General features: G+C 48.5%; 1 protein-coding gene across 2 annotated transcripts in view; it reads left to right on the top strand.

The window, feature by feature from the left end:
* The window catches only part of LOC123239726 (tigger transposable element-derived protein 1-like), a 35680-nt gene extending 15920 nt beyond the window's left edge, over positions 1-19760 (top strand). For both annotated transcript variants that reach the window (XM_044667022.1, XM_044667023.1), the window contains one exon: positions 17208-19760. In XM_044667022.1, the coding sequence (XP_044522957.1) occupies positions 17208-18963 (1756 nt within the window). In that variant the 3' untranslated portion in view covers positions 18964-19760. The remainder of the gene's footprint in view (positions 1-17207) is intronic.
* The last annotated feature ends 7368 nt before the right edge of the window (positions 19761-27128 follow it).

Here is a 27128-nt window from a genome sequence, read left to right on the forward strand (position 1 = left end):
CCTGGCCCCAGAAAGAAACTTACTTCTCTTTGATCACCTCCAAGACCTAGACCAGAAAGAAGAGATCATGATGCAAATTAAGGAGTACATTTCTTTTTTAAAAAATTTGAATATTTTCCCATAGTTACATGTTTCATGTTCTTTCCCTCCCCCAAACCCTTTTCAGATCCCCAACTTTTCTTAATATTCTCATCGGAAAGCTTTGAGTCCTTAGCAAACCAGCAGTTACTGAGTTAACAATTTCTCTCCAAGAAAATTAAGATGCCTGAACTCTAAAAAAAATATAGTCCGATACAGCCAAGGCCAGAGCTAGACAAGACTTATCCGCCCAGGTGCGGTCCTCCTGATAAAAGGTACAAGATTCAATTCATTTAGGATATCTATAGAATATGGCTACTATTCCCGGAATTGGCTTGCTGATATCCAGGCGGCTAGAATTCAGCCTTGGACCCTGTTCTATCTCTACTTTGAAGCCTCAAAGGGTTTTTTTTGTATAATTTGTAACCTCTACACAGCTGTAAAGTTTTTCTTTGCGTGAAAATAGTGTATAATAAACTTCTGTGTGAAAATAGTGTATAATAAACTCAAGACTCCATGGCAGGTTGGAGTAGTTATGAGCTCACCATTAGTCTGACTGTTCTCAGTACTCTACTTCTCTACTATTTCAATCTGATGCCATTAAACACCACTCAGTATCCCTGGTACTATAGAGCTGGACCTCTGGACTTCTCCAGGAGACAAAGCCCAACTTTACAAATTCCGGATTAATAATAGACCTTATAGGGCCTGCGGTGGAACTAGCAAATCCCATCAGGTGAGGGTCCCCTTTTTGTCCTGGTAGTTTCTCCCTTTGTGTCAGTCCTTTTCCATTCCCTTTTGTGTCCCTCCCCTATAACCTGTCTAGGCTTCCTCATTTTCTTTGTTGCCATTGTAAAGCCAGTCAACCCTCCTCTCCTGCCTCAGTTCCCTTAAAAAGTATACAAGTGCCCCAAATTCTTGTATTCCTTTAGGGCTGTCAGTCTCCCATGGTTAGCACTCCCAGGGGCCAGCCAGGCAGCCAGAGTGTGGTTGTTGAGTGCGCAACTCTATGTGGAGGCCTTGAGAATATGGACTGAACCCCTCTCCTAATTAAAGATGTGCTTTTTCTGACTATTTAATAGTAATGCGTTTTTTTACAGTTTAACACTACTCAGAACTAAGTATCAGTTCTGAGGCAGAAAAGTGGGAAGGGCTAGGCGAGTGGGGTTAAGTGACTTGCTAAGGAGCATTTGAGGCTAGATTTGAACCCAGGACCTCTTGTGTTCAGGCCTGGCTCTCTGTTTCCCTAGCTACCCCTATTTCTCCAATTATTGAAGTCTTCCTATATTTCGGTAAAGAGTGATTTGTCATTTTACTCATTTCTCTTAAGCCCTGGCTTTAACTTAGGAATTTCATAGGTTTTATAGTTGTTTAGAATTGAATTTCTTTTTCCATTTCTTCCTGGTAGGTTAGTGTTAGTGATGCACAGCAATACTTAGGACTTGTGTAGACTCATTTCATGTCTTCCTTCTTGAGATTACTGTTGCCATTTTCTTTTTAGTTAAATCTCCAAATAAGCCAACATATCATCTCTAGACCGTGAGACTCTGGTTTCCTCCTTGCTGTTATTTACACCAGCAATAAACACTTCTTAAATACTTGGAGTGTAACAGAAAGACAACTTTTAGGCATCCCTCTGGGCCAGACCCTGTGCTAAGGGCAGATGAGCAAAAAGAAAGAGGAATGAACCCTGGACACCCTGGCCTTTAACCAGCACTGAGGACTTGGGAGGACAAATCCATGGGAGAAGGGGGTCAGGCTGGCCGAAGAATGTTCCCGGTGGGGAGAAGGCAGCTGAACCAAGGGGCCCATGGCCAAAGACTTGGAAGCACAGAAGCACAGCCAAGAGGGGAATGAAACATGGCCCCCTGGGCCTGTCCCCAGAGTGGAAGCCCTGGCAAAAATTCATCCGAGGGAGAAGGGGCTGACTTATTCCAAGTAAAACAATCAGGGTGAAAATGGGCATTCTTACTTTTCCCCTCCACGTCCTTGGAACTGTCTTGACTGTTTTGTCTTTGTGTGACATGGAAAATGGATAAGCCCACTTTATTTTCTATTGTTTAAGTATTGATTGAAATTTTCATTAATCTAGTGGCTGTGGGGTAGCTGATTAGGAAAACTTGGGATGGAGGGGATACCTTCTTCAAGAATGACAAGGTTCCAGTAATTAGCTTAAAAATAGAAAAGAATGTATTGAGTTGAATGTAAGTTGGATTATTGGGTTGAATGGCTAGAGAGGCAGGAGCAGGTGGAACACTGCCTCCCAGAGGAGATGGCCTTTGGGGTGCTTACAACCTCCTGACAACAGGGCCAAGTGATTAAAAGAGCCAGGACGATGATGGCACGTTCCTGGGTCTTGGGAACCGAGATGGCTCATGTGGTTGTGCCCTGTGCCTCCAAGTCAAAAGGGGGTGAATGTTCCAGTTTAGAGGATAATCAGCTATCTGGGATGTAACCTGTCTGTGCTCATGAAGAATGAGGGGAGAGGCTGGAGGGGATCTTCCTTTCCCTCAGCATTGCAGGAATGCCAGGGAAAAGGAATTCTTTATGTACTCTCTGACCTGGATCCCTTTGGGGTGTCTAGGGGAGGCCCAAACCCCCACATCAAACTTAGACTTGACTGTATTGGCCTCACTGTTGAAGTTCTAAGAATTTAACTTCCTTATTCCTATGGCCACAAAGAATCAAAATCTATCCCTTTTTGCTCCCCAAGGAGTGACATGGGACCCAGGGTTTCCCTCTGGACACCCCTGATCCCAGAGGGGCCTAGGTCTTCCATGAACATAGATAAGCACTTCCCAGTTCTGCCCTGATAAGCCTTGGGCAGCCAACTCCTAATCCAATCATCTCTTGACCTCTGCAGATGCTCTCTTGTGCCCTCAGGACACAAACCATCAGCAGGCATTCCTTATGCCCCCCCAACCCAAAAAAGCATGACCTCATTCTGATTCACTCTTGGAACCCCTGTTGTCAGGAGGCTGCCATAGTCCAAAGCCCATGGGGGGGGGGGGAGCAGCATCCCACCTGCACGCTGTCTCCCGCAGCCATTTGACTTCTTCATCCATCTTACGTTCAATTGGATGATTGCTTTTTCCTTGGAGGTACCCAGGGTTGACTTGGAAGCTCACCTGCCACAGGAGGAGGGCGGGGAGGAAGAGGAGGCAAGCTGGTCACCAGTTGTTTGCCCACTAGGGTTTCTCTCCTTTCCCAGGTAGTCCTGGACACCCCCACCCCCCACCCCCCCCAGCCAAGAGTTGGTCCTTGCTAGCCTTGTTGACAGAGTGAACCAGCTCAGAACTTCATCACAGATTTTTACCAAGACAATTGCAGGGATTAGTGTCTGACTTGTGTTTGTTTTTAACCCATGTGTTCCTCTGGTCAGAAGCTTTTTCTGCATCAGCTAATGCTGACAGGTTTTGTTGGAAAGCCTTTGATGCTGTTCTACTTCTGTTCATGTTAAGCCAGCCTCGTTTCCTGCTATAAATCCGACCTGGACACAGTGAAGAATGTTGCAAAGATTGTGTAAGATTGGATTCAGCATTTGATAGCACTGTTCTTTGGAGATCTTGGCCTTTAGTTTTCTTTTTCTCTCTTATCTCCTTCTGCCTAGGGTTTCCATGGCATGGTGGTTTCATTGTGCTGGGATGCCTTTCCCCTCACTCTTGCAAACAATTTACATAGCATTGAAGTGTTCTTTTAGAATTTACTTGTAAATCTGTTTAGTCTTGGGGCTTACTCCTCACCCCCCTCCTTTAGGACCCATTTCTTTTTTTTCTGAGATTGCTTTATTTAGATGATATGTTTTTAGTCTATTATGCCAAATGCTTTATATGTTTAGAATTATTCATCTCTTTAATTCACTAGTTCATTGGCATAAAATTGGCTATAATTGTTTTTCACATTTTTTTTATCTTATTTTATTTGTGTTTTTAAAACCCTTACCTTCTGTCTCAGAATCCATTCTGTGTATTGGTTCCAAGTCAGAAGAGTGGTAAGGACTAGGCAATGAGGGTTAAGTGACTTGCCCAGGGTCACACAGCTGAGGACACATTTGAACCCAGGACCTCCCATCTCTAAGTCTAGCTCTCAATCCACTGAGCCACCCAGCTGCCACTTCATTTTATTTTTTACCATGCATTTAAAAAATTTTTGAGTTCCAGATTTTTTCCCCTCCCTCCAGGACCCCACTTCCCACCCGTTGAGAAGGCAATCAATATGATACCTAGTACATGTGAAGTCACGTAAAACATTTCTACATTAGTCATGTTGCCAAAAAGAAAAATAATCCCAAAAAAGTGAAAGAAAAGAAGCTTCAATCTGTACTCAGACCTCATTGGTTCTCTCTGAAGATGGATGGTGCTTTCATCATGGGTTCTTTGGAACTGTCTTGCATCATTGTCTTGGGCAGAGGAGCTAAGTCTTTCACAGTTGTTACAATATTACGGTCCAGTGCAGTCTTCTGGTTCTGCTTGCTTCACTTTGCATCAGTTCATATAAGGCTTCCTAGATTTTTCTGAAACTCCTTATTTCGTTTAACACAAGAGTATTTCATCACTATCATATTCCACAGCTTGTTCAGCCATTCTCTCATTGATGAGCATCCTTTCAAAGTCCAATTCTCAAAAAGTACTTTTTAATCATTTCTTTTTCACCTATTATGATTTTTTTCATATCCTTTTGGTAATTGGATGTTTCCTGCCTTAAAAGTCATCTTAGCTAAAGGTTTGTTCATCTCATTAACTTTGAAAACTAATTCATAGTTTTATTCAATTAAAGGATTTTTATGTTCAATTTTATCTCAGATTTTCAGAATTCCTGTTTTTTGAGGGTTTCAAAAATCCATTTTTTTATAGCTTTTTAGTTGCATGTTTAACTTATTGATCTCATTTCTCTCTCTCTCTCTCTCTCTCTCTCTCTCTCTCTCTCTCTCTCTTTTTAAACTGAGTAATGTAGTTTTTATTGAACTTTTTTCCCCACGTTTACCTATTTCATTTTCTTTCCCTCCCCTTGCCCCTCCCCGCTCCTGGATCCAATAAGCATTTCCACTCAGATATACAAATGTTAACACTTATACCTATTAATATTATTCATTTTTGCAATAGAGCAATCTTTTAAAATCAAAACCCCCAATCCTATGTCATCTTGGAATCTAGAAACCCCAAGCTTGAGAATCAAGAGACCTCCAAGTTTGACCTCCTCGCATGAGAATTTCTCCCCAAGGGAGATTCCCAGACTCTGTGTTTCAGACTAACAAAAGACCATAAAGTTCATTAGGTGGAGCTAGCAGACTCAGTCAGAAGTTAAGTGCCCTTTTTGTCCTAGAAGGTTCTCCCTTTATGTCAAGTCCTTTCTGTGGGCAGCCCAGATCTTGGGTGGATCTTTCCATTGTAAAGCATCAGCCCCTCCCTGTTATTCCTGTCTAGAACTCCTCATTTCTTTGTAGCCATGGTAAAGCCAATCAATAATATTCTTCTGTCCTCAGTTCCCCAAGAGAGTATATAAGTTCCCCAATTTTCATGGTTCGTAGAAGGTGTCATCTAGCATGTTGTCACTCCCAGGGATTTGGTCCCCAGGGTAGCCAGAGCCTTCGTGACTCTGTGTGGAGACCTAAAGATTGTACCGTATCCCTCTTCTGATCAAAGATTTGGTTAACACATATATATCCATATAAATAAATGACTAGTCCCTTGTTTTCTTCTGTGTCTCTACTCCCACAGTTCTTTCTCTAGATGTGAACAACCTTCTTTCTCAGAAGTCCCTCGGGATTGTCTTGTAGTAGCAGAGTCTGTTACATTGGATTGTTCTACAGTCTTTCATTTTCTGTGTACAGTGTTCTCTTGGTTCTGCTCTTTCCTTCTGCATCAGTTCATGGAGGTTCTCCCAGTTCATACAGAATTCCTCCAGATCATCATTCCTGAGAGCACAACAGTATTCCATCACCATCAGATACCACAATTCGTTCAGCCATTTCCCCAATTGAGGCACATCCCTTCATCTTCTAATTTTTTGCCACCACAAAGATTGCGAGTGTGCATATTTTTCTGTATAAACATTTTCCCCATATGGCTGGATCAAAGGGCAGGCAGTCTTTTAGAGCCCTTTGGGCATAATTCCAAATTGCCTTCTAGAATGGTTGGATTAATTCACAACTCCACCAGCCATGCATCAGTGTACCGCTTTTGCCAGATGCCCTATTTGTTATTTTCCTTTACTGTCATATTGGCCAATCTGTTTGGGGAGGTAACCCTCAGCATTGTTTTGATGTGCATTTCTCTAATCAGGAGGGATTTAGAGCACTTTTTCATGTGATTGTTGATAGTTTTGATTTCTTCATCTGAAAACTGCCTCTTCATGTCTCTTGACCATTTGTCAATTGGGAATGACTTGATTTCTTGTACAATTGACTTAGTTCCTTATACGTTTGAGAAATTAGACCTTTGTCAGAGGTTTTTGTTATAAAATCCCCCCCCCCCCCCAGTTTGTTGCTTCCCTTCTAATTTTGGTTGCATTTCTCTTTTTGGGGGTGAAAATATTTCTGGGTATGTATGTGGTGATGTATATCCTTCCATCAGAGACTGCTTGGAGTTTCATGATGTTGTTGTGGCAGGTTAATGGTACAGTGGGTAGTGCTGAATGGGGAATGAGAAACTCGAGTTTGAATGCTGCATACTAGCTGTGCCCTCCCTCCTCCCTTCTCAGTGTTTCTGTCTTTATATTCATGGTGTCTGATTTTGTAGGGCCTGGTTGTCTTCCTCCTTAGATTGTAAACTCTTACAAATAGAGATGATTTCATTTTTTGTATTTATATCACTAGCACCTCTCAGTGCATGTGCTATTGGCTGATTATAAGACCATGGGCAAGTCATTTAACCTCTCTCAGACTCAGTGTCCTCATCTGTAAGGTGAAGGCAGTAATAGTAGCGATCCCCAATGCCTAGCACAGACTAGTGCTGAATCAGTGTTTATCCATGGTTAGATTCCTTGATCAAATTAGGTCTGGTGTACTTTCTTGATCTTTGTGGGAGGGGAGCTGAACTTCTCCATCTGGACTGTGTTCCTAAAACTGGAATTTCTGAGCCCCCACTGATGTGTGTCCTATCCCCTAGTCAGCCAGCTGGTAGCTGGCTCAAAGCAAAAACATTTACTAAGAAAGATGGCAGCAAAACATCTCAAACCCAGATTGGAGGTGTTAACTTTATTTTTGAAGCCCCACGTTGGCCCCTGTCCCTTGGAAACTACCTTAAGGGGAGTCCCAGACTGACCTTGTCTCAGACTGAACAATAAACCTTTAAGTACTTGATGATTACAGTTTGGGTGGGACTAGTAGATATAATAAAATGGTAAGCACTCTTTTGTCCTAGAAGTTTCTCCCAATGGATCAGAGACCCCTTTCCAGGTAGCCACCTCCCGACTGGCTCTTCCTTTTGTATCCAGTGTAAAGCATCAGCCTCTCCCTGAAATTCCAGCCCTGGTCTCCTCTTTTCCATGTAGCCATTGGAAAGTTAATCAATCCTATTTCCTTGTCCTTAGCTTCCCCAAAGGCATATAAGACCCCCAAGTTCTATTATTCTTGGGAGAATCATCTTCAGCAGTGTGTTCTTCCAGGGACTCTGTTCCCAGAGTCCCATCACTTGGCTCTGCGTGGCCACTGATTATTAAGGACTTTCTTTCTTATCCTGATGGAAGATCTGTTTTTTATGACTACTTTAGTGGTTCTGTGTTTTCCCAACTTGACAGGGACACACTTACCCAGGAATATCATTTGTGGCGAGGCCACACCAAGTGCTCCCAGGGCTCAGTGTGTGTGTGCCTCCCTAGTCACTGTGCGAACCCCTTAGGTGCCCACCTAGGTGAGGCTTGTGGCTCTGAGGTTTGGCCAGTCCCCAGTAGGAAGTTCAATTGAAACTGCAGCTTAAGAGGCCCATTCTCAAACTGTCCTGGCTCTTAGCTCTCAGGCCTGAATTCAAGGCTCTCTGCCCTTCGGTTTTATCATCCCTTTCTAGCATGCAGCCAGTCCATCTTCACCCTCCCCAAGGTTATTCCCACCAAGGCTAAGTTGTGTTCTCCCCAATGCTCAGCCTAGTTTTATGAAGAGTGAATCCAAATCTCTTTGCCTGTCAATCAGAGACTTTTAAGTTAATCAATCAAAAACTTAAGTACTTCATACCTTGCCAGTCACCAGGTATGAGAGCTTCTTGGAGTGGGGAGCTTTCTTGTTGGGTTCACTGCTGCCTCGGTGAGCTTAGCTCACGAGGGTTTTTCTACCTTGGGACCTTGCCTGGATCCTGCCTGGTTTGCTGATGAGTGACTGGGATTCCCACATGGAGCTTGGAACTCTGTCTGGGAGCGAGGTTCATTTTACTGGATCTGCATTTAGGGTAGGTGAGGCAGTCTCCTTACCTCTTTCCTTCCCACATTTCCCTCTTTTTACTAATATTCCAATTAAAGTGGTAAAAAGCTGCTAGTAGTTTTCCTGACTTAAGGGATAATAATTGGCGACCACTTTTTATAACTCTTATTTAGTCAAAACACCAATTTAACCATTATAGTTTGAAATCCTCGAAGTTCATCACTTTGAATGGGGGACTCCGTCCTCAGTCACTCCGTGGAGCCTGCAGCAATGCTCCCCATTTCCCATTGGCCGCCTTGGCGGGCCTCTCTCCATCTGAGTTCCCATCTGTGCCATCCCTTAGCCCCCTGTAGGGCTTCTCCCCCTGCTGGCACTTTGGGGGAATAGATTGGCTCCCTTCCCTGCTGGTCCGGGGGCTCTCAGCTCCCCTCTGGGTTCCAGGCGCTGTGTCAGTGTAGCTGTGGGCAACTCTCTTCCCTCACGGACTGCCACCGAGGTCACAGTGCTGCTGCTCCCAGTCCCAGACTTCCCTGGCCTCCTCCCACTCTCCAGTGCAGAGATCCTTGGGCTGCTTCCCATGCTGGGTGCCGACCCTCCCACTCCATTGATCACCCTGGGAGGAGATCATGCTCCCTTGGATCCTGTCCACACTCCTCTGAGTGGCTTCTCAGATTCCATGAGCCACGTGGCATCAGAAGTTTGTAGCCTTGGACTTCATCTCCCAGAATCCCTTTCCTTTTGTCCTCAGGTTACATCCTTAAAGTTTTCAAGATAAGAGTTTCTGTAACTCTGCACTCTACCTCTCTGCTTCCCGGGCTCTCCTCTCGTTCTCTCCCACCTTTCGGGGGTCTGGGCAGCTCTTCTACTCGGCTGTTCTTTCCTTTACTTCAAGTTTATTATTAAGTTCTTGTAACATATCTATTACTTGGAGTACTGGATATCATTTTAATCTCGCAGATGAAGCCTGCTTTCTCTGGATGGCTTAGCGGTAGCTAGCTGTTTTCCTGTTCTCACAGGTTTCACTTCTAACGGAAGCCTTTCCCACGTGTGTCTCATTGATTAGCGAGTGAGAAGGCAGAGGCCACAGGGAGCTGAATCCTGGTTTTCTAGAAGCTTGGCTATGAAAACTGGCAAGATGGGGGTGTTAGGAGCCACTGAAGGTTAGGGATGGTTGAGATGTGCCCACGTTTCTATCCAGCAGGGAACGGGGCAGCGGATGGGCAAAGAGGGAAAATGAGGTGGAGAAAGGAGATGACTGAAGGAGAGCGGAAAGATAGGGCTGGGGCCCAACTAGGGGAAAGGCCAACTCATCCTCTGAGACGGTGCAGAACTGGCGAGAAGAGATGGGTGGCTTTCACTGGCCTGGGGAGCTCCTGTTGGAGAGCAGGATTAGGGTTCAAGAGTTCCAGGGATCACACAACCAGTATGTGTCTGAGGCAGCTCTCTGTCCCATAACTCAGACTACTGAAGGAATTAAAAAGGTGATTGAAAGTGAAAACGGGAACCAGCCCACCAGGAATGACTGGGCCAACCGTAGTGATTTTGCCAGTGTTTCACTGACATCCATCTATTTCCTTAGGGAGAAAACACAAAAGTATTCTTCAGCTGGAGAGAGACGGCAGCAGAGCCAGCGCCAGTGTAGAAAATGAACGTGGATGGGGGTGCAGGGTTGCAGTTATGGCGAGTCGTGAAGCTGACTCCAATGACCAGAGTGCTCCTGGACCAGACTTAGGGGGGTATTTCTAACATTTCACACGAATGACTTTTCGGAATCCTTGAATTGGATGAGGCTTAGATTTTGTGGAACTTCAAAATCCAACCTTTACTACTCTCTGCAGTTTGCAAGCTAGCAGGCAGGTTCGAAAGGTCCTTTGTGATGTCAGAGACTGACCCCTGCATTTGTATAAGCGGGTGCCAGCGTGCCGGAAAGAGAAGGTTCACATGAGCTTCTGGCCTGGGCAGCTGGCGGCACTATTGTGCTGCCTTTTGGTTGTCGGTACTCAGTTCTAACTTGTGATGTGCCGCCCGTTTGATTGACATCCCACAACCCCCATGGCTCCAGTCCTCAGTAAAATCAGTTCAGCTCACTCACTCTCTCTCTCTGACCAGCTGAGGAGGAGCTGACAGGCTGAGTCCAGGCTAAAGTTTTGTCCTTGTGTTCCTTGTCTCTCTCTGCCCCTTCTATGGCTCATTCTCTCTAGCCTGTAAACTTAACCCATCGCGTTCCAGCTTCCAGCTTCCCTCCACAGGTGATTCAAACCCACACGAGAAATATATGTAGGGGGATTATGAGCAGTGTTCATTTTAGTCAGCAAGCATTTAGGATGTTGTTAATAAAAATTCATCTTGGAGGCTTTATACTAAATCAATAAGTCTTTATTAGTGAATAGAAAGACAGAAAGAAGGTTTCCAGTCTGTCCTCCTCCAAGTCCCTAGCCCAATTAAATCGGCTTCATCGGGTCTTAGATTCCTCAAGGCCTTTGCTAACCACATGGTCGGGCTAAATAAATTAAGGCCAGCCAAGGAGTGGGCTTGGGTTCAGGAAAGCCTAGAGCCCAAGAGACTGAATTCCTGGATTCGCGGCCCAATACCTGGTCCCCCCCAGGAGGCCAGAGATTGCAGAGATGGCTTACATAGAGAAGTGCCAGGACAGCTTCTAGAGAGCCCCTTTCACAAGCCCAAAAAATGGCAGAGAGCTCCAACCTGTTTCCAGCTCTGGCTTTTTAAGCCCAGTCTAACTGGCCAGGGGTTTCCCTTCAGTCCTTACACATCACATCCCTTGACTTCAACCAGTCCAGAATCTAACCTGCCACACTGGTGACTTCAGGGATCTGGTGGTTTCCTAGACAAATTCACACAAGTAAGCATCCATGCTGCTAAGTGTGGGAGTTTATTTTATAAAGTAGAGACAAATGGAGGAGGTTAAAAAGAGTTTAAGGAAAGTTTGGCAAGAGATACATCATCTCTGGCACATTTCACCTCTTGGCATCTCTCTTTATATTCACTTCTGGGGCAACTCTTGTTGATTCCACCTCTGTACCATCTCTTGCCAATTCCATCTCTGGTCCATTTCACCTCTGGACCATCTCTGGTCCATTTCAACTCTGCACCATCTCTTGCCAATTCCATCTCTGGTCCATTTCACCTCCCAGCATCTCTGGTCCATTTCACCTCTGGACCATCTCTGGTCCATTTCAACTCTGCACCATCTCTTGCCAATTCCATCTCTGGTCCATTCCACCTCTGCAACATCTCTGGTCCATTTCAGCTTGGCAATATCTCCTATAACTCATATCCTCTTCTCTCCTCTGACACTGCCCCCACCGTGGCATGGGCTTTCATTACTTCATGCCTGGACTATTGCAATCGCTGTTGGAGGGCTCACCCTGGCTCAAATCTCTCCTTCCAGTCCATCCTCTATTTAGCCACCAAAGTTATTTTCTAAAGCACAGGTCCAGTTGTTGAAATCTATTTATCATCTCCAGATAATCTGAGAAGGACGGCTTGGTTGATAAAGAAAGTAACGGGACATGGGAGACGATCTTTCTGTTAGCTCCTGGCTGCTTCTCCAAAGTGCCATTGAGTCACAAGTTTATTATATATGAAAATGCAAAATCCCTTTCACCCAGAACAGAGAAAGTTTTACAGCTTTGAGACATTGTAATTATTTTAGACAACACAGAGAAACCTCAGAAACTTCAAGGTGAAGATAAGAGGACAATGCTGGATTGTAGCTGCCTCATCATTAGTGAGCTAAGTCTGGGATACTTTTCTCAGGGACAGATAGCCCCTACTGGAGGAATTTTTTGACCTTGACTGTCTGAACTACTTTTTTTTTTTTAAGATTTTTTTTTTTTTATTTTAAACCCTTAACTTCTGTGTATTGACTTATAGGTGGAAGAGTGGTAAGGGTAGGCAATGGGGGTCAAGTGACTTGCCCAGGGTCACACAGCTGGGAAGTGTCTGAGGCTGGATTTGAACCTAGGACCTCCCGTCTCTAGGCATGGCTCTCAATCCACTGAGCTACCCAGCTGCCCCCTTGTCTGAACTACTTTTGAAACAAAAACAGTTGCATTTCTGACCAAAGGAGAGAAGGTTAACCTCTTGACTGTTGGTTTGCTAGGAACTTAAAGTTTTCCAATAAGACTATAATGTTTCTCAATAAGAAAAGGTGTGAATCATAAAAGGGGTCAAAAGAGGAGTCTCAGATTTTTATCTGTTTTTGGCCTCCCATAACCAATCATGACACCTCCCCTTCAGTAAAGTCCGATGGCTCCCTATCACATACCCAGTCAAATATAAAACCCTCTGGGTGGCCTTCAACGCCCTTCATAACCCTGATCTAAAAGGAAGTCCACCCCTACTTTTCCAAGCATCTTCTACCTCACACTTTACTCTGAGATCTAGTGGCAATGACTTCCTTGCTATTCCAAGATACTCCATTTCTCATTTCTGCCTTCTGCCTTGCTTTCTTGGCCTCCTTCAGGTGCCAGCTAATACCCCCCCCCCCCCCCCCGGACACAGCATTTCCCCATCGCCTTCCCTCTGGATTATCTCCAGCCGCCTCTCTTAGACTGTCAGCTCTTTCCCAGAAGGGACTGTATTTTGTCTTTGTTGGATCCCCAGCACTTAGCATAATGCCTGACAGATTGTTAGGGCCAGTGGCTCTGGGAGGAGCTTTTCCCCTCAGAGAGTGACTACTGAAGGGGCAGCTACTTCAGTGTCTGAATTTCAGGGCCCGATGTCGGCTGTGAGACCCCCGAGGAGACCATTGCCTAGTCCAGGGTGAGGGCTGTGAGAAAAGGCGGGAAGCCCAGGGGCAGGCAGGGGAAGTCCTGGGGGGTGGGGGCAGAGGACGGGGTCTGTGGGAGGCTCCAGCAAACGAGGCTGGAAGTGCAGTGCGGGTAGGAGGAGACCAGAGGGACCAAGAGTCCAAGGCTGTGGAGAGCTTTGAAGAGGGCAGCTTGGGGGGCCTCCAGCTGCCCACAGCGGAGCACTTCAGACCGGGGTTTGGGAGGAGTAGAAGAGGGAAACAAGGATCTCCCTGCAGCCTCCCAACCACCCTGGGAGGCAAGTGGGGAAACAGAGGCAGGCCCAGGGTCCCCAGAGCGCTGAGGAAGTGCCTGTGTGGGACTGGAGGCGGGGAGGCCCATGCTCTTTCCAGGGACCATCGGGAAGAAGGGCTGGGAGAGACGGATGAGCCCAAGGACTGCCTGCCAGGGTCAGAGGTGGAACAGGCCTGAGTTCAAATCCAGCCCCAGACCCTTCCTAGCTGTGTCCTCTTGGGAAAGTCTCGGGAGGGCGACTGAGAGGCCCAGCACCCCGGGGGCGGGCAGCCACCTGGGAGGCAGCTTCTCTCCAGTTCCCCGTTTGAAGAGCCCCGTTTGGCCTTTGGGTGTCCCCAGTCATGCCCCGAGGCAGAATGCAGTAGGGAGGGCCCGGGTGGGGCTTCACTAGCCAGCCTAACCCTAACCCTAAATTCCCTTGGGGCGGGCAGGGTGCATGGCCAGATCACACAGCCTTCCCAGGCCCCCCCCCCCTTCTGTCTTTCCCCAGAGGGAGGAGAGGCACACTGCGTGGCCGCGAGCTGAGAAACTTGGGAAACTGGCCTTTAGGGAGCTGGAGCTCTCTGGCGCCCTGCTCTGAAAAGTTGGGGGGAAGCCCTACCCCAGCGGCTCTAGGACCCCGGACAGCTCCCCCACCTCAGGATCCCAAAGCGCTACCAGCCCCTGGAACCCTGGACAGCTTCCTCCCCTCCCCCCCCCCCCATGCTGTGCCCCAAAGCGCTTCCAGGACAGCCCGCAGGTTGTAGGACCTGGACGGTCCCCGCCGCCCCCCCGCACTGTCCGGGGATCCCAAAGCACTTTGAGGGCCTGTCATGGCTACTATGGGACTCTGGACAGTCTTCCATCCTCCCGGGCTCCCCCTGAGAGACGCCTTCTCTGGGCAGACCTCCACGCTCTCCCGTGCCGTGTCCCGGGGCCCTAAAGCGCTCCCTGGCTTCACGTCTGCGCAGGACTCTCGATTTTAAGGGCCGGGTGCCTCACTCTCTTCTCCCAGAGTTAAACTGTGCCACGGGTTTTCCGACCGTAAATTCAGGGCTTAGCCCAGTTGTTGGCGCAGGCCTCAGACGGCAAATGGTCACCACGCGCGGATAACCCGGGCGGGCTGAGGCGCTACTCCGGCGCGTGCGCAGAAGCGGCTTCCCTGACTCGGAGTCAAGGTAACGCGTCCCCTCGTCTTCCAGCCCTGCTGGGGCCCCAATGAGCATGTGCACTCTGAGGTTCCTGGTGGGCGGGGGAAGGCAGAAAAGAACGCCGGTGGCGTCATTCCTCCTTTTAGTTCCCGCCCCCAACTGCCGCTGAGCCCTCTGGGACATGTAGTCTGGGAAGATCTTGAACCGAGGCGGCTGATGGCAACCTCCATTTCTCAGAAGCCTCGGGGCGGCGGGGGAGGGCCCAGATTTGGTCCTCGCTAATCGGGATGCTATCTTTAGCCTCTATCTCTATCCCACTCTTCCACGGAGTGACGTAACGCACCGGAGTGGCACCTCCGCCCCGCGCCGGGGTCTCCACAGCAACCCTCCCCGCCTTCGGTTGGAGGGCCACTCCGGTAGCGCCGGGACAGCTGAGAATGGAGGCATGAGGGGGTCGCGGCTGCCTGTGCGCGTGCGCGGCCAAGCCCAGAGGCCTGCTCGGGAGTCCGCAGGTGAGGGTGGGCGAGCGCGGAGCGGCTGGCTTGGAGCTTTAGGACACCGCCGTCAGGCCCGTTACGGGGCGAGGCCGTGGCAGGGGGAACCCGAGACCCGCAGAAGGCCCCGGTTCTGAGAGCCCCCCCACCCAGCCTAACCCAAGGAACTGGGAAAGGGGGTGGCGAGGGGCGGGCTGCTGCGCGCGCATCTCTCAAGGAGCCGGCCGGGTGGGCACCTGGGGGGGGCGATGGAGAGGGGTAAGCTGCTGCGCGCGCATCTTGCCACATTGAAAGGGCTAGTAAGGAGCCGGCCTGCTGCAGGCACCTCCCCCGGGAGGCTGGCACCGGGCTCCAGGCTGCTGCTTTGTCCCGGGCCCAACTCGTTAATGGCAGAAGCTTCTTGGGGGTGTCCCTGCTTTCCTCCACCTCCTGGCACCCCGAGTCACCCAGACGCCAGCCCCAAATTTGGGGAGATTCCGGGGTCAGAGGGAAGCTCTGCCTGTCCGTGGGCGCTCCTGCCCTAGAGACCCCATGTTCTCCTTTGGTTCCCCTAAGGCACTTGGGACCACCGCGGTCCCCCTGATTGCTGCAGGCGAGCCAGCGGGTGGCTCCGAGGAGAGCTCCAGGTGCAGGCGAGAATTTTGGCCCAGATTCGGTGGCGGCCCTTTGCCGGCCTTGGGAACGGAGCCCGAGGTTGTCCTCGGTCCCTGTCCTGGCCCTCCAAGTTGGGGAAAGGCCGTCCTCGGGGAGCCGGAGGGCCCACAGTGGCCCTTGCTTTTCTCTTCCCATCTTCCTGCTTCTTTCCAGGCAGGGGGCCACAGAAGAGAAAGACAGCTCAGTGGTAGACTCTGGGGGAAAGGGAGCTTCCCCCCAGCCAGGGCGCTTTGGCCGGCACCCTGGGATGGAGCCCCTAGGCGCAGGGGCTGCACTCGGCCCAGGCCGCTGGCATCGGGCCCCTTCTAGAGGCCGCCCTCCGTGCTGAGCCCCCAACATACCAAGGAGGGGCAGAAGAGAAGGGCAAGAAGAAAGAGGAGCTTCCAGCCCAGGGGTGGGCAGCATGCAGCCCTGGCCTAGACAGCCTCCGTGGGGGCTCTAGGCTCAGAGGGAAGAGGCCCGGGGCCTGAGGGAAGCAAGGAGGGCCCGTCCCAGCCTTGTTCCCAGAACAGCCACGGGCTGTGGAGAGGGGAGGAAGGCACTTGGAGGGACGGGCCATAGGGTTGGACCTGTACTTTAGGGAGCCCAGGATGGGGGTAGAAATGCCAGCACTTGGCCTGGTCATTGATGGGGCCTGAAGGTGAGGAGTGGAGGATAAGGATAGGAGGCTGGCGCCCTCTCCAGGAACAGGGAAGCTGGGAGGTGAGGGAGGAGAAGAGGACACCAAATCTCAGATTTCTAGAGAGGGCCGAGAGGCCGATGGATGGGGGATTGGAGGCTGGACTCTTGGAATCATGGGAGCTGAGCTTTGAGGGGACCAGTGGAGAGGCAGAAGAGGGCCCAGGAAAGGAGTTAGAGGAGGAGAGGTCTATCTAACAGGTAGGAGGATGAACCTCAATGAGCATTCGTGGGGCACCTAGGTGGCTCAGTGGAATGAGAGCCAGGCCTAGAGACAGGAAAAGTCCTGGGTTCCAATCTGACCTCCGACACTTCCCAGCTGTGTGGCCCTTAACCCCCACTGCCTAGCCCTTACTGCTCTTCTGCCTCGGAGCCAATACCTAGTTTTGATTCTAAGATGGAGGTGAGGGGCAAAAAAAAAGCTAACTTTGAAGAGAGCCGTTACCAAGCAGTGATGAGGTCAGAGCCCTAGTGGTCACTGTGCTGGGTACTCGGGGGTCCAAGGATCCTGCCCCCCTCCAATATGGCCAGAGCTCCCCGCCTCCTGTGGCACAGACTAGTGAGTGGCGGCCACCCCAGACTCTCCCTGGGGCACCTGCTAGGTCTCCAGGCTGGCTGTCCTGTGGGGGGAAAGTCCATCCCAGCCTTGGAACTCTGGCAGCTTAGGAAGGAAGCGGTTTTGGAATTGGAGGTGGGAACAGAATGTGGAGGGAATTTGGTTCGTTTCATGCCAATGGCCATTTCTCGTCTTCCACAGGCAGAAAAGTCCAGAGAGAAGGCCAGGCACCAGGAAAAGGTGGGGAAGGGAAAGCTCGGAGGCTCTCGGGGCCAGCGGAATGGAGCAAGTGTCTCGCCCCAAAGGGCCAGGGAAGAGACTGCTGGGAGGCCCCAAGAGAGACCGCAAATCGATTACGTTGCATGTTAAGCTGGAGGTGCTGAGGCGCTTCGAGGAGGGGGAGAAGCTCACCCAGATCGCCAAGACCCTGGGGCTGGCCACCTCCACGGTGGCCTCCATCCGGGTCAATAAGGAGAGGATCAAAGCGAGTTCTCAGGCGGCCGCCCCCATCAGCGCCACCCAGCTGACGCGGTGCCGAGGCGTGGTGATGGGCAACATGGAGAGGCTGCTGAGCCTGTGGATCGAGGACCAGAAGCGGCGGCAGCTGCCCGTCAACACGGTGCTCATCCAGGAGAAGGCCAAGAGCTTGTTCGAGGACTTGAAGCGGAAGCACGGCGACAGCGCCCAGACGGAGACCTTCGGCGCGAGCAACGGCTGGTTCGCCCGCTTCAAGGCCCGGCACAACGTGCTCCTGACCGACGAGCCCGCCGTGGCCGACGCCGAGGCGGCCCGCAAGTACCCCGACCTGCTGAGGAAGATCATTGAGGAGGGGGGCTACACGCCTCAGCAGGTCTTCAACGTGGACGAGACGGGGCTCTTCTGGAAGCGCTTACCCGAAAGGACGTTCGTGACTCTGGAGGACAAAGTCGGCCCGGGGTTCAAGGCGTCCAAAGACCACCTGACCCTGCTCCTCGGAGGCAACGCCGCCGGCGATTGTAAACTGAAGCCTCTGCTCGTGTACCCCTCGGAGAATCCCCGGGCTCTGAAGGGCTGCTTTAAGCCCAACCTGCCCGTGATCTGGAGGTCCAACCGCAACGACTGGGTGACCGTGAGCATCTTCCAGGAGTGGTTCACCGACTTCTTCTGCCCGGCCGTGGAGAGGCACTGTGCCGAGAACAAGCTGCCCAACAAGGCTCTGCTCCTCCTGGACGGCGCCCCGTGCCACCCCGTGTACTTGGACGACCTCTCCGCCAACGTTCGGGTGCAGTTCCTGCCCAAGAACACGTCCGCCTTAATCCAGCCCATGAACCAAGGGGTGATCACCACCTTCAAGGCCTTCTACCTGAAGAGGACCCTGTGCCAGCTCCTGGAGGAGACCCACGGCGAAGAGAAGCCCACCGTCCGCGAGTTCTGGCGCAGCTACACCATCATGACTGCCGTGGACAACATTGCCGAGGCTTGGCGGGAGCTCAAGCCGGCCACCATGAATGCGGTCTGGAAGAAGGTGTGGCCAGAGTGCGTCCTCGCCTCCTCGGAGGCCGAAGCCCTGCCGCAGATCCACCGGCACGTGGGGCCTCTCGCCGACCACGGCGGCTTGGACGAGGCGGCCGAAGACGACGTGGTCCGTTTGTTTCGGGCTCCGGGGCAGGGGCTGATGCAGCTGGCCGGTGAGGTTGGCCTCGAGGATGCGGCTCACTTTCTCCACTCCCACCGGGCTGAGGAGGAGCTGCTGGGAATGCCAGGCCCAGGAATGGGGCACGAGGACCCCCTGGCCCCCTCGCCGGAGCTGACCGCAAAGCACTTGGCAGAAGCCCTCTCGCACTTCGACAGGGGCCTGCAGATCCTTACGGATAACGACCCCGATCGCGAGCGGAGCCTGAAGGCGTGCTGTGGGGTGAACGGTGTGATCCGCTGCTATCGGGAGCTGTACAAGGAGAAGAAGAGGGAAGCCAAATAGAGGGGGCCGCGGGGGAAGGAAAACCTTCTAAGCCCCTCATGTCCTTCCTTCTTCCACCTTTGGGCACCCCGTCACTGCGCTGCCTCGACCCCTGAAGGATCTGGTAGACGGTCTTGGAGCTCTGCGGCTCATCTTGGTGGCGATCCTGGTCAGTCAGGCCTTCACGTCCCCCCACGGGGGGAGGAAGCCAGTGCACTAAGCAGATACATAAATAGGAGCAGTGTGGGATCGGCCTTAACTGGACCCATATGTGAGAAGGGAAGCGGGGAACAAGCACCTGCCCTGGCCAGGGGGAGGGGAGGGAGCGTGGGGAGCCTCTGCGGAGGCGCTCCAGGGGCCATGACTACAACTTCCTACACCGACCCAGACTTTGCTGTTAAGTAAATAAATTCATGTTTGGCTGACAAATCTGTCTCCTGAGGCGCGGTCCATCTATTTTCTGAGTCCCCAGACCAAACGGCTGCTACATCCCACTGCCGAGAAGCACTTTGAATGAATAACGGGTCTGAGGGCGCTGGGGAGCCCCAGCCCTGCCTCTGTCCTCTTTGGCTTCCTTAGCGGGAATCGGAGTAGGCGCATGACCAGATCCCGGAAGGAGCGGGTGAGGCAGCGAGGGGCACGGAAGACCTTGGACTATGGGTCAAAAAGCCAAGCATGCAGAGAGGGGCAGCAAAGCCCAAGGCAAAAATGGAAGGAGAGGTCCTTCTTGACCAGGGGGAGGTGAAGACGGCAGAGGCTTTGTGTGAAGGAGGGGGCCCCCGAACTGAGCCTCGAACTTAACAAATGGAGATAGAAGAGTGAGGAGACCATGACAGTGAGACGGTGTACCCCGAAAATGTCCCCTTGACAAGTTGAGGGGCTGTGGCACAAGCGTATTTGTGTGAAAAAGATTTTGGGGTTCTCATGGCGTGGGAGGTCCATGTGAGGCAGGAGGCTGGGGCCAGCAGCTACAAGAGGTGAATTCAGTGTGGGGTTTTGTCCTCTTCCTGATGGTTGATAGATCAAGATAATGACAACAAATAAGAGCCCGTAGTGGGTGGATTGTGGCGTCCATGTATGAGGGGCCCGGATGATGTTTCAAGTCCCTGCCAACTCGAACATTGTGATTCTCTTTTCCTCGAGAATCCTGCCTCCACCCTATCGTTCCTCCCATCTATAGAGATGGATGAATGGCTTATTGTTGCTTTTTAGGTCACCGTAGTTTTCTCCAGGATCAAAGGTTAACGAAAAGAGGTGGGGACGAAGGAGGAATCGCACTTCAGCCGTCATCAGAACAGTTTGGCATTCGCTAAAAAATAGAGCTGTGACCCAGTGGAATAGACTGGGCAAGAGAGAATGAGAAATTGGACATTCCATCGAGGATATCGCCGTATAAAACGGGAGGCTAGACGCGTACATCCACGCAGGCACTTGTAGATGTCTCTAGCACTTGCATTCGGTTTTCCTTTTCTTCTCTCAGTTCCTGCCACCTTGGGTTCCGTGGATTTTGTGTATCTTGATATCCTATTGCCGTGTCAGTCTTGACACATCCTAGACAAAGCTGCATCCCCTCGAATTTCCCTGTTTCTGTTGAAGGAACTGCCATCTCTCAGTTGCGGATGTTCCCCACGAGAGCAATCTATGAATATCTCCTCTCTCCCGTGTTTATTTTCTTGCTGTCTTGTCCATTCTGCTTCCATTATATCCCTCAACTCCAGCTCTTTCCAGTGATATGGCTCTAATTTGGGCTTTTATCGTGTCTCTGTTGGACCATTGTAGTAGCCTGTTTTCCTTTTTTTTTTTTTTTTTTTTTTCCCCAACTAACTTTCTGTCTTTCTAACAACTCTAAGACAGAAGGACAAGGGCTAGGCAAATGGGGTTAAGTGGCTTCCTCAGGATCAAGTAGCTAGGAAATTTCTGAGGTCAGATTTGAACCCAGGGCCTCCCAATGCCAGGCCTGGCACTCTATCTCCTGAGACATCTAGCTGCCTTAGGGTTGATCATTCATGTCGATTCCCGAGCTTGTACTTTAAAGTTTTTATGCTTCTCTGGTTGAAGTTCTCTATTGCAATAATGACCAATTCCACCCCCCACCTGTAGAATTAGAATCAGATGATCTGGGTGAGTTATTCTTTGTTGTAAATCTATATACTTTGCCTCCTAGAATATTTTAAGCTCTCTACCCTTTATAATGATGACTGATAAACCTTGTGTACTCTTGAATGTGGCTCCTTGATGCTTGAATTCTTTCTTCCTGGTTGCTTGTAGTACCACCACCACCACCCCCTTGCTTTAGAAACTCTGGATTTTGGCTAAAATGTACCTAGGAGTTTTCATTTGGGGATTTCTACTAGAAGGTGACTAGTGGATTATATTTCTACTTTGCCCTCTGTTTCCAAGAGATCTGGGCAAATTTCTTTTATGATTTCTTGAATCTTGTCTATCTTCTTTTTCTGGATCAGGGCTTTTTTGCTGCTGTTGTTGTTTTTTTAAACCCTCACCTTCCATCTTGGAGTCAATACTGTGTATTGGCTCCAGGGCGGAAGAGTGGTAAGGGTAGGCAATGGGGGTTGAGTGACTTGCCCAGGGTCACACAGCTGGGAAGTGTCTGAGATCAGATTTGAACCTAGGACCTCCCGTCTCTAGGCCTGGCTCTCAATCCACTGGGCTACCCAGCTGCCCCCCTGGATCAGGGCTTTCGGCTAGCCCAAAGATAATTGAATTTTCTTTCCTCAGTATGTTTTCCAGGTCAGTCATTTTTACCATGAGAGAACTTATATTTTTCAGTCTTCTGACTTTGTTTTATTATTTCTTACTGTTTTGTGGAATTTCTAGCTTCTCTTTGGTCCATCTAATTTTCAGGGAGTTTGTTGCTTGAACAAGGTTTTATACCTCTTATGTGAACCCATTAATTTCCTTTACAGATATTTTTTCTTAGTTCTTTTTTTTTTTCAATTTTTTTTCCTCTTAGGGTTTTCATTTACTTTGTAAAAACCATCCTCTACAACTCTTTTAAATTGTTAATTTTGGAATACTATTGTGCTCAAAGGAATAAAGAACTGGAGGAATTCCATGTGAACTGGAATGACCTCCAGGAATTGATGCAGAGTGAAAGGAGCAGAACCAGGAGAACATTGTACACAGAGAACAATACACTGTGGCACAATCGAACATAATGGACTTCTTTACTAGCAGCAATGCAAGGATCCAGAGCAAGGCTGAGAGACTTATGAGAAAGAAAACTAGCCACATTCAGAGGAAGAACTGTGGGAGGAGAAACACAAAAGAAAAACAACTGCTTGAACACATGGGCTGATGGGGATATTATTGGGGATGTAGACGCTAAACGATCACTCTAGTCCAACTATCAAAAATATAGAGTTAGGGCTTAATCAATGGTACGTGTAAAACCCAGTGGAATTGTGCATTGGCTAAGGGGAGGCTGGGGGGAGAGGGAAAGAACATGAAACATGTAACCATGGGAAAATATTAAAAATAAAAATAAAAATAAATAAATTATTGATTTATCTCTTCCAGGAATTCTAATTGAACTTGTGCCCAAGTTGTGTTCTTCTTTGAAGTTTTGTTTATAGATGTTTTGGAACCATTCTTTTCTTTTTGGGTTTGTGTCTTAAACATTCCTCACCATAGTAGCTCTATGAGATTCTTTTTTTCTTATCTTATTCTACCAGATTTCTTTCTGACTTTGCACTTTGTTAGGGCTAGGCTCTGTATCCTTCTGGATGAACTGTCTGGATTGGTCTTATTGTTGCTTTCTTGGGGTAGTGAAAGTTGTGTTATTCTAGAATTTCAGAAATAGCTCAGTCTGGAGACGTACAAGCTTTCAGTGATCTTGGAGTGGGTTGGTCCAGGACAAAGTCTGATTTCCGCTCCTCTGATCTGAGGTCTGCAAATTGCTGGTTTGGTATTAATCTGAGCATCACACCTGTGGGGCTTACCCCTGTGTTGGAGCTCCAGTAGACAGCTGTTGCACTCAGTGTCTATCAGCTAGCTGGGAAGCTCTGTTGGTTCTGAGTGATAGATCTAGACTCCCCTTTAGTCTAGAATTCTGGCCTCAGTTACTCACTCACTAGCAAGCAAGCTTTACACTGGACTAGAAGTTGGAACCAAGATCTTTTTCTGCCCCTGGATTTGAGCTTCTGAATTTGCTCCTTGCTTAGTACACAGCCTAGAGACTGATCACTCCTCATCTTGGAACCCCTATCTCAGATATAGGTCCCCTCTTCTATCTATCCCATGTAGTGACAGTTGCATTTGGCCCCGCTCTTGTACCATGCGCAAGTTTAGGTCCCTCTTCTTAGCCTAGTACACAACCTCTCCTAGGTGTTCCTAGCCAGACCCCATCTCCAGTGTCCACAGGCTTCTCTGTCTGTCTCCTACATATACAGAGTTGAGCTAAAAAAACCCAACAACAACTCACTGAGTATCCCCCCCCCCCCCCCCATTCCTCTTGTCTGGAAGAAAGACCCCTACCCCCTTATGCTTGATTTGATTTAAATGATAGTGATGAGTTTAAACCTAATCAGTATTGTGATTCTAAAGTATAGTGATAAGGTTAAATCTAATCAATATTGTGATTTTAAAGTGATTAGTATAATTCCATTATAATCTTAATTACTAATTATTAGAATTTATGATTGTATAAGGATCTCTAACTAAAGCATAAAACTGCTTCTAAGGGAGTTAACAACCCCTCCCTAAGTTATATTTCCCTTCTATCATGAGATGCTGACCCTATGAGTTCCAGGTCCCGGAATGCTGTATCATGTCCTGATACGGTGCAAGAATGCTCACCCTTTCCTATTTAGAAATAGCCATCCGCCCAACAGATCAGATGAACCCTGAGATAATGGTCATCAGTATTTTTTTTAAACCCTTAACTTCTGTGTATTGGCTCCTAGGAACTTCTTGAATCCCTGTTGCTTGTCCTGAATGTTTGGCTTTTAATCAACATGCCTTTAGAAAGGTTGCAGATGGTGGCCACCCTCTAAACTATCTCTCATTTGAAGTTTTACAAACTGATTTCTAAATATGGCCTATAAGATCTGTATAGGATCCTCCAGTTAGGATTGGCTCAGGCAAAGGTACTCACTTTATTGCTACATTCTAGCCAGAGTTCATACCCATTTGGGAATACTGCCTCAATGACACACCCATTATCACCCAAAGAAATGAAGCTCTTCCTTGGCAAAATGTGTCAAGAATCCCATCTAGATTGACCCGAGATACTAGCTTTGGTCTTGTTTCATTTGAGGAGAAGGCCTAGAGGGGATCGTCATGTCTCTCTTTAGGAAATGTTCCTTCTGTACTTGGGGTAACGTGACAATGACCAAGTATGTTAGGGAATTTCAACACATTTTAAAGGAATTGCACCAAATGGGAACTGTTGTTCAATTGGGCCCTATTGATTTGGAACTATGTCATTTCAACCTGCCAATTTTGTCTCTTCAGCATTCCAGCCCTATTCGACCATTTTGGAAAAGCCCTTCCCAGGTTCTTCTTCCCAACACCTAAGTGAAGAGAAAGGAGGATCGGATTCATTGTCACCTATCAAGTTTACATCCTTTGCCCATTAACTGTGGCCATCGTAGAAAATGTCGAGTGTCACTCTTCTTTCTGCTCATGTTTCTTCCCCCCTAACTTAATGTGGTACCCCTGTGGGAAACTTTTCCTACTACCTCACTTCATCAGTAACTCCCCATGGTTGTTTTATTAGCCTACGATTGATCAGATGCCCTCCAAAGGATGCCAGTTTGCCCCTGTTTTCAGTCTATGAAAATCGAGTTCCCGAGTCCTTTTTTTAGGACTGATTTTTCTATTGCTACTGTTCTACCCCTCTTGTGTAATCAGACATACCAGGAGTACGCTAAGAGTCATCTGTCTTGTTGGACCACCCCGTTTTTCCTTGCTATTCTTTGTTAAAATGTCAGACGCAGGAACTATCCTTTTTACTGTTTTGAGATCACAGACAATTCCTTTGCTCAATGGGTGATCACTGTTGACAATCACGAAGAATATACACACAGCCAGACAGGAATTAGCTGTTCCTTTCATGCTCAGGCCTATTCTACTTCCCAACCAAATGGTATAGATCTAGCTGTCACGGCCCATCTTCTATAATGTCCACGCAGACACTGCCTCCTGACAGGTAGACGAGTCCACTAGTCTTATGAGGAGGGATAATAGGTGGAAATGGAAAGTGGAAAATGAAAAATTAGACAAGCAAAGTTCAGCCACAACAAACACTTCCCTTAGACTGAATTCATCAATGACCAACACCTCCTCCAAACAGAATTCCACTCTGCATGTACATAGTGCTCCTGTCAGATTCACCCTAGATTCGGCTAAAACCTGCTAGTCCATTTTGCCATTCCTATTTGAGGAGGGCAATACATCATGCAGAGTCCACAACTTTCAGGAAGTTCAGACCATCGTAGGGAAAGAACCAACCACTCTCTAGAGCACTTGGGCTCTAACTATGTTGAGTTTACTCTTGTTGTCTTAAATCCTGGAAAGGGATCATCTGGAACTTCCTGATGAGGTTGGTTGTCCTAAGTGTGAGCCTGGTATATGTCATCCTGGTCTATTTTGCAGGTCCCAAAGGAGTACCGACTGTATTATTTGAACTCAAATCGAATATTGTTGGAATTCTATGGACTTTGTCCTTTCCCTTAGAAACATTCTACAGATATCTTGGAATGGGGATGTGATGACTCCTGAGACAAATCAACCCACTACGGGAACTGTATCTTTTAGCTCTGCACTTCCTGATCCTGTATCCGAATCTATTTCTCTGGAATTGAATTGATTACCTAGTGCTTTTAAAGTCAGAATGATCACCTACATGTCTAATCTATGGGATGGGTTTGGGAAAAGGTAGGATGTCCCATGGGGTGTAGCTGTCAGGAGGCCTCCTGTGAGGATACTCAAAAGACACCCCTGTCTTCAGTCTCTCCTTGATGGTCATCATTGTCACTCACTTCCTCATGGCCCTTTTTCGCTTTGAATATATATATATATATATAAATTAAATGTCTATTATTGCTCTTATGAACATTAGCAAGTGACCTTCTCACAATGGCAACACCAGTACCTCCTGCTGTCCCTGCTCTTGTGGCTGATTTTGTGAGCTACAAACTTAAACAGAAAGGTTAGGATGACTTCTTGGGTCCACAAGAGAACTTCTTTGCAGCTGGACCCTCACTAGAGCCTCTCCATTTGGCCATGCCTTCTGCTGGAGATCACTACGAACCCTTCCGTAACGACACACCGATTGATTTCGACTGTGCGAGGAGGTCTTTTTATCGCGCCGCAGACGAGATTTTTGAACAAGGGATCACCTGGGGATGCATAGTGGGATTTTTCTATGACGGCGCTGCCTTGGGTCCCTGCTGTATTGGTTCCACAAGAAGTTCACAGATTCAGCTGGTCAAGAAATGGATGGTGACTTACATAGAGACTAACTTGTTGGATAGGGTCTACCAAAGCGGTGGATGGGACAGATCTATCATGTTAGAAGAAGGAAGACGTCCCAATACCCGAATGCTGCAAGATTGTGTTAACAGTGGGATCATATACTGTTATTGAAGCTAACGAATGGACGCTCAATCTCCCGTGTACTTACAGAAGTGTGCCTTTTGGCATTATCCTATAGAACCTTGCTCTGGTTTTAGATCGTAAAGGATCCTGCGGGAAAAGCTCTTTTCTTTGGATCAGAGGAGGGATAATGTCTGGAAGAAAAATCCCTTGATTGGATTTTAGTAATAGTGATAAGTTTAAGATAATCAATATTGTGATTCTAAAGTGATTAGTATAATTCCATTACAATCTTAATTACAAGGAGTAGAATTCATGATTCTTATAAAGATCTCAAACTAAAGCATAACACTGCTTCTAAGGGGCTTCCAAACCCTCCCTAAGTCATATTTCCCTTCTGTCAAGAGATGCTGACCCTATGAGTTCCAGGTCCTGAAATGCTGCATCATGGCCTGATATGGAGCAACAATGCACAACCCTCCCATTCTGGAAATAACCATCATTCCCAACTCGATCAGAGGAGCCCTGAGGAAATGGTCATCAGTATTTCTTAATAAAGGAATTGTCTTGTGGTTTTCCTAAAGGAACTCACCAATCAGCTGTGGAGTTGGGTAATAGTTTTTAAAAAA

This window comes from Gracilinanus agilis, chromosome 3, assembly GCF_016433145.1.
Source record: "Gracilinanus agilis isolate LMUSP501 chromosome 3, AgileGrace, whole genome shotgun sequence".
Taxonomy (NCBI): Eukaryota; Metazoa; Chordata; class Mammalia; order Didelphimorphia; family Didelphidae; genus Gracilinanus; species Gracilinanus agilis.